Source organism: Hemibagrus wyckioides, linkage group LG13 (assembly GCF_019097595.1).
Source record: "Hemibagrus wyckioides isolate EC202008001 linkage group LG13, SWU_Hwy_1.0, whole genome shotgun sequence".
NCBI classification, from domain to species: Eukaryota; Metazoa; Chordata; class Actinopteri; order Siluriformes; family Bagridae; genus Hemibagrus; species Hemibagrus wyckioides.
Window position 1 is genome coordinate 6,391,659 of NC_080722.1, and position 15,842 is coordinate 6,407,500.

At 38.5% G+C, this 15,842-nt stretch overlaps 1 protein-coding gene across 2 annotated transcripts in view; it reads left to right on the plus strand.

Annotated features, from left to right (window-relative positions):
• The window catches only part of rgs7b (regulator of G protein signaling 7b), a 105,960-nt gene that overhangs the window by 72,674 nt on the left and 17,444 nt on the right, over positions 1 to 15,842 (plus strand). For both annotated transcript variants that reach the window (XM_058406574.1, XM_058406575.1), the window contains exons 5-9: positions 3,963 to 4,069; positions 5,629 to 5,680; positions 10,027 to 10,091; positions 11,804 to 11,880; positions 12,697 to 12,778. In XM_058406574.1, the coding sequence (XP_058262557.1) occupies positions 3,963 to 4,069; positions 5,629 to 5,680; positions 10,027 to 10,091; positions 11,804 to 11,880; positions 12,697 to 12,778 (383 nt within the window). The remainder of the gene's footprint in view (positions 1 to 3,962; positions 4,070 to 5,628; positions 5,681 to 10,026; positions 10,092 to 11,803; positions 11,881 to 12,696; positions 12,779 to 15,842) is intronic.

Below are 15,842 nucleotides of genomic sequence, written 5' to 3' on the forward strand. Positions count from 1 at the left end.
TATTTGAGGAAAAACATATACGTTTTCAATACACTTGGAACTGCAAATGTAGTACGAAGGCGTACAGAGAGAATTGTGTCTCTCAAATGAGGAAAATTCGGCCCAATTTAGAATGTTTGCTTTAATGAATATGCAGCGTGGAGCATTTCTCTACCCAAAAATGCTAAATAGAGGACGGAGTAAATGCGAGTAGATTACGGTACCACCCGCTGTCTGATTTACTGCAGCCGGTAATTCACTCAATTATTCTTTGTAAATCAGCCACAACACGCCCACTAAACTACACATAATTTATCTGATTGCACACAGAAATTAGCCACTTTATTTGATCAGAGCTAGAGTCTATTAGTCAGGATGTTGTATTGCCAGGCCAGATTCACAAATATTCACGATCATCAGTCCAAACATCTGTTTAGAGGAATCTGGATCTACTTAATATCATTCTAATGCTATTTCAATAAGTTCCTATACAGGCTCAAAGACACACCCATATGTCTCACTCAAAGACACACCCATATGTCTCACTCAAAGACACACCCATCTGTCCCACTGAAAGTCAATCTGTCTCACCTAAAAAAGACACATCAGTCTGTCTCGATTAAAAAAGACACATCAATCTTTCTCGCAGAAAGATATATCAGTCTGTTTCTCTTAAAAAAGACATGTCAAACTGCCTCAATGAAAAAAGACATGCCATTCTGTCTCTCTTAAAAAAGACATGCCAATCTGTCTCACTGAAATATGTCAGTCTGTCTCACTTAAAAAAAGACATATCAATCTGTCTCTCTTAAAAAAAGACATGCTAATCTGTCTCACTGAAAGACATGTCAATCTGTCTCACTTAAAAAAAGACATGTCACTCTGTCTCACTCAGGCATCTGTCATCTGTCTAACTCAAAGTCATGCTTATTGGTTCATACCACTCTGTCCCATTTAAAGACACAACAATCTGTCCCCCTCAAGGACACATCAATCTGTCCAACTCAAAGACACAGCCATCAGTCTGACAGTCTCTTAATCTTGGTCTGTTCCCATCTTTCTTCTTCCTTCCCCAATTCAGTCCATCTCTTAGTGGTTTATTAGCAGGACAAATAAAGACATTCAAGACATACACTGTGGTACAGTGAAATGGGGATAGAGATAGAAATATATGCTTTCTTTATTTGCTTCTTATATATCTTGTAGTTTTTGTTCTTAACATTGCACTAGTAACTTCTGGTCAGTTATCACATTACCCTGTGTATACTGACTATATACAGTGTGCAATCTACAACCTGTCTTTGTGTTACTGTCTCTATTGCTGCTGGATATCTGGAATTTCCTTCAGGATCAATAAAGTATCTATCAATCAATCAATCTACAGGATCTATCAAATAGTGCTGAAATTATCATATTACTGTATAACTACAATCATGCTCTTGTGTCCTACAGCATACACAATCTGAGGCTTTATACTGACTGGAGCTGTCATTATGACGATCAATTTATTTACCCAGAAGGACTGCACTGTTGATTTACCTTTGTTTTCCTTTTTGTAAGCTCAAAACAAAACAGAGATACCTGGTTGTCAAAAGACCTGAGTAGCTTAGCAACCTGATGCCTCTTGGGTATATTCTGACTGAAGAATCAATCGATTTTATTTAGGAGAAAGAACTGAAAGGATTGAATTAACATTTAAACAATTATCTACATATTATTATTGATTAGCCCTGAGAGTGCTATTCAGCTCCAATTAACATATCAAACAGTTAAACTCTATAGAAAATCCTTATGGCCTGCTGTCTTATCAGTTGCTAAATGATGCTAATCTGCCGACTAGCACACAATGGTTGGACTTGTGTACTGTACATACACTGTACAAGCATGGTAACTAGAAAGAAATTGAAAGCAAACTTGTATACCAGTAGGATGATTACAACTTTTTTTATTTGTGGGCACATTCAAGACGTAACACTGAGGCACTAAAAGCTGAGGTGCTGCACAAATTCATTGTTAGCTGAACAAAACTTAGCTGACTAACAATGCCCATTATAGGCCTCTGTTCTAGTTCTCTGTTTCTAGTTCCAGCGGAGATATGTAGTTTTGTTAAAGCAATGTAAATACACTGATCAGGTATAACTTCATGACCACCTGCCTAATATTGTGTTGGTCCCCCTTTTGCTGTCCAGACAGCACTGACCTGTCGAGGCATGGACTCCATTAGATCCCTGAAGGTGTGCTGTGGGTATCTGACACCAAGATGTTCTTTAGCAGATCCTTTAAGTTCTGTAAGTTGCTCCATTGGCCCCAATAGGACACTTTTGATAGATACTGACCACTGCAGACTGGGAACACCCCACAAGAGCTGCAGTTTTGGAGATGCTCTGATCCAGTGGTTTAGCCATCACAATTTGGCCCTTCGTCAAACTCGCTCAAATCCTTACGCTTGTCCATTTTTCCTGCTTCTAACACATCAACTTTGAGGACAAAATGTTCACTTGCTGCCTAATATATCCCACCTACTAACAGGTGCCATGATGAGGAGATCATCAGTGTTATTGACTTTACCTGTCACTGCTCATAATGTTATGGCTGATCGGAGTATAAATTAGGCATGTTAGCTAATAAGCAAGCTAAACCTGTGAAATTCTTAGTTAGCAAGACAAATTCACTGGTATGATGCATAGCTCAGAGGAAATGGACACTTCAGTAACTGCAACTGTTGGCCTGGAAAGACATCTGAATTTGATATTATGCATTAAGACAAATGTGTTTATGAACACTGTTCTGATTCAGCTCCCCTACAAATAATTACAGTTTCCTGCAAACAGGAGGTGTGACTGACATCTCACTCGGGGGTCTATAGTCTCTTAGTAAAGACACGATGTAGATGTATTCCATAGAAACTCGATTTTACAAACACTCGCAGCATTTTTCCCTCAGCACTTAAATCTACAAAGTAACAGGATATAATGGAAAAATGAGTGCAGTGTCCTAGTGGAGCAGAGAGGAAGGGACAAGATCTTAGAGTGAATCCTTACTTCTGAAGAGTTTTTCAAGATCACAGATTTTCAGCAGCCAGCTGTTCAGTTTTTGATTCCAGATGTTCAGGTTTATCTGGTGGGTTGAGTCATTTCTGGAGGATGACGAGTACATGAGCGTGTGAGGTTATTTGTGTAATCAGATGTGCTGAATTTAACTGGCTTTAGGATGCTTGAAGGGAAGACCATGTGTGTGTGTGTGTGTGTGTGTGTGTGTGTGTGAAGGCTGTGTGTTTTGTTTGTTTATAGTGCTGTCTCAGGGTGAGAGGTGTGATACGGGATGTGTCATGAGCAGCCAGTTTCCGTGGTTACGATGAGAACGTTCTCAGCAATATCCTGAACAGGGACAGCACTGTCAGAGTCATCACTGTGTGATTTGTGCGAAATTTGGACTTGTGTTGCGTATAATATTCATGTACATCCTGTATCATGTCTATTTTGGGGATAATTGAGGTCATTTTTGAGCAGGACCTCACCTCACATGACCTAGGACATGATCTTCATGCCTTTATTTCATACAGTTACTTTCATGTGCAAAGATGAAGGATTACATTATCCAGGTTTTACCTTAGCTTCATTGCTTCCAGTTAGCGTTTGGACTCTGTATATGTTTTTATTGTTTGTTTTGTTCTTGTTCTCTTACAATACAGGAACACTTCATACACATCACTGCATGTAACCCTTCAGGTACTGCTGACTGCTGTTCAGTTTTAAATATTCTGTCAGCAGTGGGGTCTGATTTTAAATAAAAGTTCAAAATGTATTTCCATTCTTCCGTCTTTGAGAATGGTTGAGTGTGTATCGTGTGTATATGCGTGATTTGTGTGTGAATTGCAGCATGTCTTGGGGGGATGTGTAAAGATGCATTATTTTGATCAAGAGAAGTGTTTATATATACAGTAAAGTATACGTTAAGTGAACGTGTGTGTGTGTGTGTTTTAGTTGAGGCTCTTCACCTGGGAACCCTGATGTCTGCACATGGCTATTTCTTTCCCATCTCGGACCACGTGCTCACATTGAAGGACGACGGGACATTTTATAGATTTCAGGTAAAAAGCAGTTAATTATTGAATTAAAGAATGAATTAGTTTTTTTGTTTGTTTGTTTGTTTGTTTGAATATGGAACATCATATTTTTTGTCTTATGTTCAGTTCACTTTTTACTTATACACACACCAACTCTTTTAAAAGCCTGAAAAATCAGAAATTCTTAATATTCTAAAATCAATTTTTACATTTACTTTTTACTTTTACGGCTGCTGCGTGACATTTAAAATTACAGATTCTGAAAATAATTTTCCATTTTTCTAGAGATAAATCGTAATTTACAAAATAATTTGCCAATAAAACATACATACTGCTCAAGCTTAAAATAATAAACATGGCTAGAAATAGGTTTAATAATCATGTATTTTGTTGACTGTAATTGTATAAAAGCTATATCAGATGTATTTGTCTGTATTCAAGGGTTCAAAGTGCTTTTACTTACTAAGATGTTGTTTATTTTTTTAGTGTGTTACTACAATAAAACAGTATAAAAAGTCATTTGGGTTAAGGTTTTATGCTATACTTTACTACTTTTACAAAATGTTCCACCCAAAAAAAAAATAATAATAAAATAAAATAAAATAAAATATATATTTTTTACACATGTAGAGTGTTCTTTAGAAAACCCTTTAACTAAAAAAATAATTTAATCTGCTACAAAAATAGTTGTTCACATAAACTTTTATTGACTTAAACTGTAAACTCACACATATAGAGTAGATTAAATAGTAGATAGTTAAAGACTCTGTTCACATTGAATTGATTGTTGACCCTCTGTCAGCTTTATTCATTTCTTTAATTCTAAAAAATGTAGTTCTTTTTTTCTGCCACTTTATAAAGCAGTGACTAATGTTACAGGGCTATTAGTTGGAGTAATATTTTGTTTTCCCCTCATGCCCCCAAGCCTGAACATTACAATGATGATGGAGTGAAGCTATTAGAACATGCATTAAACTTTCCTGTAGTGCCGAGCTTTTTTTTATTTTTATGATAAATATTGTAATTGTAAAACATTCCATATATGAAAACAAATTGCTCCTCACCACATAGCGCAGGCTGAATATATGAATATGTAAATATCTGACTATTTCCAGCTGATTCTTTAAAGCTGAAGTCTACATTTTCACTCAGAATGATATTCACAGTGGTCTCCAGCATATGCTGTGTAGTGACACTTGCACTCGTGTGTGTGTGTGTGTGAACCCTGGGTGTGTTTCTCTGAGGAACTCCACTTTAACGTGATACATCATCATCTGATTCTCGGCTGTGTGTTTACACCGGCGTCAGTGTGTGGGGGAGACGGCTTGCTTTAATCAGCAGGTTTTGTCCTTTCACACAGACCTGTTAAGATATTACAACAGAGGCTTCTTTAATAAAGTAATGGTTTCATTTTATTTATGAGGCGACCAGATGTTCTTGATGACCCGAGTCACTATCTTTGCTCTGTTCAAGCTGTCTGCTAACGGCTAACCACAGGATATTAAAAATAAAAGATACAAAAATATTATTATGTTTTTTATACAGTATGTTTTTTAATTTTTTTAGATATATTTTTTTTCCAGACTCCCTACTTTTGGCCTTCAAACTGCTGGGAACCAGAGAACACTGATTATGGTGAGAACACACACACACACATTTCACCAGCACTACATTTTCACGCTTCCTGATTCGATATGGAAGAGAGAAAACGCCACTCTCACTTAACAGCCCTGTATTTTAAGCTCTAAGTGCGTTCTCCTGCATTTTATTTTTGTTTTTTGAGAAGCCATTTTAAACTGGTCTATGATTTATGGATAGCATTACAGCCAGATATAAAATGACATTAAAATAATTATAATAAGCACGGTTGGTTGGCTTTCAGTAAGTGTAACGCATGAAGAGCTGAGCCATTTCAGAAGGATCATTAATAAATCTCAGGTATCAACAAACCGGAACTGCCGTCTGAGCAGCTGTTATAGAAAACTAATCAACATCTTCTGACCAATCAGAATGGAGAATTCAGCAGTGCTGTGGTATATTAAATTGAATTCCTACCAACAACAAAACAGCATGTGTTAGGGTTCATCAATCTGAATTTGATCAAATTTTCCAATTAATACACTGATATACACACACACTCAAGTATACACAGTCATATTTTAAAGTTTGCTTGCATACAAGAAAAATATATGATGTAAAGGATACAAAAGGAAGATGGCAGCAACAATTGCTGACTGGACAATAAATATTTAGAATAACTATGAAATAATATGGGTATATTAACAGGAAAGGTAGGGGGGTGCACACAAATCCATGTCCTACTCTAGTCTTAGGTGTTGTCTTTGTTGAGAACCCGAATGGTCTGGTTCCTCCTCATTCTCTCTGTGTTGGCCTTCAGGAATTAAAAGCACTTCCCTGACTACAACAGATAAAAGAGTCCATTATTCAGATGTCTGAGCTCCTTCACTATCTTCCTGGCCTTGGTCCAGCATTGCTTGCTGTAGATTGTCTGCAGGTCAGGGAGTTCACTGCAGATATTGGACTCAGATGATCACACCACCATCTGGAGAGCCTGATCTTGCTTGGTGCTGTTCCTAAACCAGGGCTGTGATGCTTCCTGTCAGGATGGTGCAGGTGTAAAAGTTCCTTAGAACCACAGAGGGCAGTTGCTTAAGTGTCTAAGGTGGTAAAGATTCTAAAGGGGTAAGACTTCATAAGAGTGTTAATGTGACAGGACCGTGACAGCTCCTGCTTGATGTGAACACTGAGGTACCAGAAACTGTCCCCACTCCACAGGGGTCCCGTTGATTTTATGTGGCCGGTAGCTGCTGATGTTGTTCTCCTGGCATCAGTTCTCCAGGTTTTTAATCACCTCCAGGTAGGTCTTTTCATCAGAGATCAGGTCTACCACAGCAGTGACATCATCAAACTGGATGGACATCATCAAAATGGTGGTGGAGTTGGAAATAGCTACATAGTTGTAAGTGTACAATGAATACATCAGGGGGCTAAGGACATAGTCCTGGTGGAACTCCGGTGATGAGGGTGATGGAGGGTAAGGATGTAAGGAGGGTATGGATGTTTGTCCATCCATACTGCTTGTGATCTGCCTGTCAGGAAGATGGAGATCCACTGACAGAGGCATGGGCAGTCCCAGGATCTTCAACTGTGTGATGAGTTTGAAGAAGATGAGTGTTAAATGCTGAGCTGTGGTCAACAAGCAGCATTTTAACAAAATTTCCCTTCCTGGAGTCCAGATGTCTCAGGACTGTGTGTAGCAGATGTCATGTGTAGTGCAATTGGGATGGTATGTGAATTGTAATGGGTCCAGGGTGTCAGGTAATGAAGAGGTGATGAAGTCTCTGACCAGCACTTCATCATGACTGAGGTCAGGGCTGGGACAGGAAAGATAATGGACTGTGTGACGACCTCTATAACCCTTCGCTGGTCCTAAAATGCTGCACAGTTCCACCAGAGATTGTGCTGTTACGAACATCTTTATTGTAACTGCTATATATGATCTAGGATGTAGTGCAAACTGAATGTTCTCTGCTCTTGTACTTTTGTTCTCTGGTGATATTTGTTCTCTACAAACACAGCTTGTAGTCTGTAAGTGTAATCCTTGTCCGACACTTTGGCATCTCAGAGTAAAATCAATGAGCCTCTGTGTGTGTGTGTGTGAGAGAGAGAGAGAGAGAGAGAGAGAGATGTAGCATGGGCTGCTCATTGCATTTGTACCTATTTCAGTTTGCTACCATCTCAGCATCTTTAGAATTAATTTTATTCATAAAGAATTTAAAGGACAGCTTTCCAGAAATCAAGATGTTGATTTAGATCCCTAACGTCCAAGCTAGAGGCAACAACAGTCAGGAAAATCTCTCTGATGAAACATAAGGCAAGAAACCTTGAGAGGAACCAAACTCAGAAGGGAGCCTATCTAATACTTCAATAATAAATGATCACTTTTCTACACCTCTAGCAGCCTGCTAGCAGATGAGTCCTGGGATGAGCACAAGAGAGGCTTTATGATTACAGCATCCAGGTGAGAGTATCCACTGACACAAAGGGACTCAAGCAGTTTTTTAGGGGGAAGTGTGTCTCTTTAGGATGTCCTTAGAAGAAGCCTTTATTTATTATTATATCACATACATTAAAGCACAGTGAAATTCTTTTCTTCACATATCCCAGTTGAGTCAGAGCACAGGGGCAGCTATGATGCAGCACCCCTGGAGCAGAGAGGGTTAAGGGCCTTGCTCAATTGCCCAACAGAGGATCTTGGTGGTGCTGGGGCTTAAACCCTGATCCTCAACCCAGGGCCTTAACCACCTGAACCACCACTGTCCCACCACTTATAGGATATTAGCAGAAGGTCAGTCACAAATCTTAATCTGATTGGCTGATGTGATGACATGGGATTGCTGTGTACCTCTTACATGGACTGTAATCATTACAGTGAGCTCAAATCTCCATCAATGAAATTCAACAATAAAGACTTCAATCAGATATTATATTGATGCTCATATTAATAAGTTGCTTAAACGCTCCTGGATACAGTTGTAAAAAGGGCATTATTTATTATCTTACTCTTTGGTGTCACCCTGATGATGATGCTGACACTGGTTCTTCTGGTTCTTCCTCATGTTGTCTCAGGGAGATTTTCCTTGTGACTGATGCCTCAGTCTTGTCCATTAAGGATAAATATAGTTTGCATTCATTTATATTCTGTCCATTGTTCTGTCCAATGTCCAATGTTAAAAGTGCTATACAAATAAAACTGAATTGAATTAAGAAAACAAATGACACAATGAGCTCCTTCGGAGTATAGTCAAATAAATTTCACAACATCCCGTCATCAATAGTTATTACAGAATTTTGCTTGACATAGTTACATGAGATGCATGCAAGTTTGTCTGTATGTCTATGATTGGATATGTTCCAATGTTAGTCTAGGTGCGTCTTCCTTTGAAAGAAAGAGGCAGGTCTTGACCATAAAAGGCACTAGAAAATCTCGAGAAAGATAGAGGTCTGGTTTGAATGACTAATGATGGCTTACCAGCAAATGACTCACAAAATAAATGAATGTTTAATGTGCCAGTGAGATGGTGTTGGTGCTCAGCGTTAAGCTCGAGGCTACATCAATCTGTGTTTTGAGTGCAGTGACATGTTGGAGTGTCAGCCTTCAGTTATTCTGTTTTGGTTTTTTATGAAAAAGTTATGAGTCAAATAGATGAGTAAATGAGAAGTTATAAAGAGCAATGCCAACCTTCATTCCCATCACCATGCTCCTCTTCATCAACCAACCTTTAGCTCCATTAGCTGATAAAAGATATCTCTCTGGTCACTTAATTGCTTCAGAGCTTTTCATATGTAAGAAATAAAACACACGACGAGGATCAGTTCTATAAAATAATCAGTAACAGGGTGGTGGGATGAAATGAAGCCTGAGATGAAGCGGAGTTACTGTTACCACCTTAAACAGCATGTGTTTTATTTCTCTGATTGAAAGACTTTCAACAATTTAAAAGTTAGCTCCTGTTATCACTTCATTATAGCAGCTACTGTGTAAAGAGTTGTTCCCTCACCAGGCCTCCTTTTATTCTTTCTCTTCTTTTAGTATCATTTTCAAGCAGAAACCTCTTCGATAAATGTTTGAAAAAGAAATTTTACAGCATCCTGTCTTCAAGTTATTAAAGAATTTTGCCCTCCCTCTCTCTCGCTCTCTCTCTCTCTCTCTCTCTCTCTCTCTCTCCTAACACATGCTGCTATAAAATAAACAGTGTCACACAAATGTCCTTCAATCTGTATTAATTCAGTTATGGTATCAATTAAATTTCCATTTAACGAATTAACTAAATGCTCTCTGCTATGTACTCTCTCTAAATATGTATATTAATTAATTACAAAAGCTAAATTACTAATTGAAAATGTTCTTCATTAAGCTCTCTGTCTCTCTCTCTCTCTCTCTCTCTCTCTCTCTCCAGCTGTTTACCTCTGTAAGCGAACCATGCAGAATAAAGCCCGGCTGGAACTTGCTGACTACGAAGCTGTAAGCATCTCTCTGTTCCCCCTCATGTTTCTTCTCATCAGCACTTTATTGTGAATTTCGTGAGCCTCTGCTCACAGACATTCAGTTCCACAGCCAAAAGGTCCTCTTTTATCTTCTTCTTCTTCTTCTTTTGTTAAAGAATGAAGAGATGTGAAGTTTGATTGTAGTTTTAAATGTGCTTTTTTTTCTGTTGAAATTTGTGAAAACAATACAGGACTAATTTTATATTATAAATCATAGTCCAGTTGATTTTTTTGGCAAAGAAAGATTTGTGTATGAACAAGTATGAAACAATCGAAAAGATTTAGCTTGTTAGAATATATAGGACAGCCTATATGATGTGAAAGTCACTGTTACATTGGTACAAAATGATTCAGATTCTTTCCAGATCACAAATTCACTCCTCTCTCTTTTAACAGATCGGTGTTTGAACCAGAAAACGATCAGTTCATGCCATATTGTCATACGTTTTCTGTTTTTTGTTTGTTTTTAACAATTGTTCAACCTTATTTGAATTGCATGCCCACTGAACCCGTGAGTCACTGAATCATTTCAGTCATAACTGATTCAGTCATGCTCAGTAGACTCAGTGAGTTAAATGAATCAGTTTAGAATTCGTTTGATCAGCTGGAGATTTCTAGCATACATTATAATATATAACAATAAAAGATAGTGAGGATTATTAGTTATTGTATATTACACAACCTTGTCTGCCTTTACACAGTGAAATGTTCAAGCTGAAAATTGGGCAAACTGGTGCATGAATTTGAGCTAGCTGAATGAACTAAAGCCAACAACAATGCATTTCCAGATGGTTTAGAATTAAACAAAGCTTATACATTACATTATTTAGCATCCAATCAAATATGAACTCACACTTCAGAGATTCATCTGAATTTCAATCTAATTTAGCCTGATTTAAGGATAACTCTCTCCTCTCTTCCTGCTATCACACAAAATTCATTTGTTAAATTAATCCCAAGTCACGTTCATTGTTGTCTTTTACCCTGGGTGGATTTGTCTTTATGAAGCAACATCTGGAAAGCAAAGTCTGTAACAAAGGTCCAAGGTGAAACAAGCAGAATAAAACCAGCTCAATATTGGCGTATATGTGATCCGAAAATCGAAATCTAGCAGAGAGCTGAACACATTCTGAGGCCTATAGCTCATAACCGCTCATCCACACCAGACTCTGTCATCCATGTCTTTATGGACCTTGCTTTAATGTCATGTTGGAAGAGGAAGGGGCCAGCTCCAAACTGTTCACACAAAGTTGGGAGCATGGAATTGTCCAAAATGTCTTGGTATGCTGAAGCATTCAGAGTTCCTTTCACTGGAACTAAGGGGCCAAGCCCAGCTCCTGAAAAACAACCCCACACCATAATCCCCCCTCCACCAAACTTTACACTTGGCACAATGCAGTCAGACATAAATGCATGACAGATTTATTTTATCAAAACAAAAGAAAGCACAGAGGGTTTAAAATATGCTACATAATATGGGGTCAATTAGACACAGTTGAACAGAATCAGGGAATAAGCCAAAGACACGGGGGGAGACTTTTTAGAAAATAGGGGTTACAATCAAATAAAAGCATGTCCTTAGAGCTGAAATATGAAACAAAATTGGTGAAAATAATCACAGGCATTTGGTTTAAAAGAAAGAAGTTTTGTGTATAGAGGTACATGCACGCTTGTTTTGTGTGTTTTCAGGAAAGTTTAGCGCGGCTACAGAGGGCTTTTGCACGGAAATGGGAGTTTATATTTATGCAAGCGGAAGCACAAGCTAAGTGAGTATGAAAAGGAGAGAAACTCCAGATACACGCTGCATTAAGACAGAAATACTCTGTCTTATAAACCACATGGTCCCACATTAACTGCTTATAAATGCATATAAATATATGTAAACATTTCCTTCTTTCGTTTTGTGCTGCAGCTACGAGGATAAATTCACTCACAAGATAGCTTCCCTGTAAATGTTCGCTTCCAACCACATCGGGTTCTTTACTAGTTGATGATGTTTAGGACTTTCATTTGATTTCATTTAATCTATAAACATAAGCTATGACTTGTGTGTAGCTGATTTGGGGTACATTATAAGGGCTGTTTTATAAACCAGGAAGTTCTGACAAAAAAAACTGATAGCTATTTTATTATGTCTGTTGGTTAGAAGAAAGCCACTCAAGTACAGACCGAAAACAAATTATTTTATTTCTTTTATTTATTATTATTAAATACAAAGGTGACATGAGCCATGGAAGCAGATTTAGTGCTGTATTTTTTCCACTGTATTTTATATAAGAGTAGCTTAAGATAACTGCATTAAGGAATTTAGTCACAAAATGAAGAATATAGTCAGGCTTAGGGATTCTTAATTTGAAGGATTTTTATTTGGTTAAAAATGCTGTTTAATTTCTAATATACCGCTCTTAAAGAAGCCACTCATCTGCTACTTTTCCATGCGATTGTTATCATTTCAATGCACCAGATATATCGTAAAGCGAGTTTAAGCTTATTCATGGCGGATACCTCAGCACTCAAATAAAGCACATGAATTATTGACACTTCTACTCCTTGGTTACATTTTTCCCTCTCTTTCGTTTCAGAGTGGATAAGAAACGGGACAAAATCGAGCGGAAGATTCTAGACAGTCAGGAGCGAGCTTTCTGGGATGTGCATAGACCCGTGGTGAGGCGCTGTATCATTTTCTCTAAGCAGTGCTACTCATCTGATTAGCCTTTTCAATATCCGTCACACTCACCAACAACTTCATCCCACTCGCTTTTACTCATCGCTGCCTGGGAGTTTACCGTGTAGGTAGATGTTTATTCTGTGTGCCATCAGCAAGCCTTTAGCTCTGCCTACACAGGTACTTGAGTATGCAGTACCTGATCGATGAGATAACAAATCCTAACATTAAACAGATGATGAATTACGCTGTGGTAAATAATCATTAACAGACTTCACAGACAATAATAAAAATGACTGCTTTTATTACCTATATTGTGCATGATAAATCATACTTTGGCCTTTTAAATGGATTTTCTCTCTGTGTCTCAGAATGATGCAAAAGACACAGCTCAAGATTTTGTTCTCTTGTAAATTACTTTCTTCTTTCTGATCCCTGTCTCTCAAATTAGCATTAGATTTTTTTAGACTTTTATTTTATTTTATTTTATTTTATTTTATTTTATTTTATTTTATTTTATTACTTACTGATTTATGATTCAATTCAGTTATCAGTAACCTGCTCGTTAATCTGTCCCACATCTACTAGCTAGTAGTGTGTAAGATTGAGGCTTAACAGTACTTCAGCCCACTAACCCCTGGAAATGACTAGTGTTCCTCAATCAGGTCACAAACTCAGTGGCTGTGTTATTGTTGGGATTCAACCATCTGATTCCTGGATGCTTGAATTCTATAGTGCTCAGAACGATGATTAAATCTGATCTATAGGGAAACTCTCCAGAAGGTGAACCAGACCTTCATATGCAGACAGATCTTTTTATTCCACCTCCACTTCCATCTTCAATTTAATTCAGTTCAGTGTATTTGCATAGCGCTTTTAACAGTAGACAAAGCAGCTTTACAGAAACATATTTATGTACACTATATTGCCAAAAGTATTCGCTCACCTGCCTTGACTCGCATATGAACTTAAGTGACATCCCATTCCTAATCCATAGGGTTCAATATGACGTCAGTCCACCCTTTGCAGCTATAACAGCTTCAACTCTTCTGGGAAGGCTGTCCACAAGGTTTAGGAGTGTGTTTATGGGAATTTTTGACCATTCTTCCAGAAGCGCATTTGTGAGGTCACACACTGATGTTGGACGAGAAGGCCTGGCTCTCAGTCTCCGCTCTAATTCATCCCAAAGGTGTTCTATCGGGTTGAGGTCAGGACTCTGTGCAGGCCAGTCAAGTTCATCCACACCAGACTCTGTCATCCATGTCTTTATGGACCTTGCTTTGTGCACTGGTGCACAGTCATGTTGGAAGAGGAAGGGGCCAGCTCCAAACTGTTCCCACAAAGTTGGGAGCATGGAATTGTCCAAAATGTCTTGGTATGCTGAAGCATTCAGAGTTCCTTTCACTGGAACTAAGGGGCCAAGCCCAGCTCCTGAAAAACAACCCCACACCATAATCCCCCCTCCACCAAACTTTACACTTGGCACAATGCAGTCAGACAAGTACCGTTCTCCTGGCAACCGCCAAACCCAGACTCGTCCATCAGATTGCCAGATGGAGAATTCGTCACTCCAGAGAACGCGTCTCCACTGCTCTAGAGTCCAGTGGCGGCGTGTTTTACACCACTGCATCCGACACTTTGCATTGCACTTGGTGATGTATGGCTTGGATGCAGCTGCTCGGCCATGGAAACCCATTCCATGAAGCTCTCTGCGCACTGTTCTTGAGCTAATCTGAAGGCCACATGAAGTTTGGAGGTCTGTAGCGATTGACTCTGCAGAAAATTGGTGACCTCTTCGCACTATGTGCCTCAGCATCCGCTGACCCCGCTCCGTCAGTTTACGTGGCCTACCACTTCGTGGCTGAGTTGCTGTCGTTCCCAAACACTTCCACGTTCTTATAATACAGCTGACAGTTGACTGTGGAATATTTAGGAGCGAGGAAATTTCACGACTGGATTTGTTGCACAGGTGGCATCCTATCACAGTTCCACGCTGGAATTCGCTGAGCTCCTGAGAGCGACCCATTCTTTCACAAATGTTTGTAAAAACAGTCTGCATGCCTAGGTGCTTGATTTTATACACCTGTGGCCATGGAAGTGATTGGAACACCTGATTCTGATTATTTGGATGGGTGAGCGAATACTTTTGGCAATATAGTGTATATTAACTTTAACTTTAAAATGTTAAAGTTTAAAGTTAAATTACTATTTATCCCTAACATTTATCCCTAATGAGAAGCCTGAGGCGACGGTGGTGAGGAAAAACTCCCTGAGATGATATGAGGAAGAAACCTTGAGAGGAACCAGGCTCAGAATGGAACCTCATCCTCAATTGGGTGACACTGGACAGTAAATAATGTAAATAATAAGTAAGTGCGTAAATTATGTTTAATCAGTGTCGATATTCTGCATAGGTTTTAGCAGGTGATTAAAAAATTTCCAAATTTGATTATATAACCAGGCAAGGTAAGATAGATTAAGACACTCATTTTTTTTATATGAAGTAACGAGTCGACAGGAGAACCCTGCATTTAACACGCCCGTCAATTTGTGAAAAAAAATTATAAGTGAAGTGAAAAAAATCATCTGTCCAGCACTAAAATAAAAAATTAAAAAACAGCACTAAGGCATATGGGAGACTTCTGAAGAAGCAGGAAATGGGAGCACATTAATGTGAGCCTCTTTTTAATGAATGAAAGAACCCATGCAAATTAGTGTAATTAAGAGTGACGCTTTTTTTTTAATGAATAGAAGGGCCTATGTAAATGAGATCCAATTAGACTGGGACTTTTCAGAGAGGGAATATAATGAATACGAATTAATCTAATTAAAGGTCTACTGTAGATTCCATTTTCGATTGATTTTCGCAGCACTGTCAGTCATTATGGGTTATATAATTTGATCTATTCTCTTCACTGCCTGAGCCTCTCTCAGTTCATTTTTTTCTTAATTTTTTAGTCCACAAATTACTCTAGCGCCGATGTAGCAAGGTGTCATAAGCATCTATGGCTAGATTTCCATCTTCCGATAATCATCAATCAGACCATCAATCAGATGGATCTT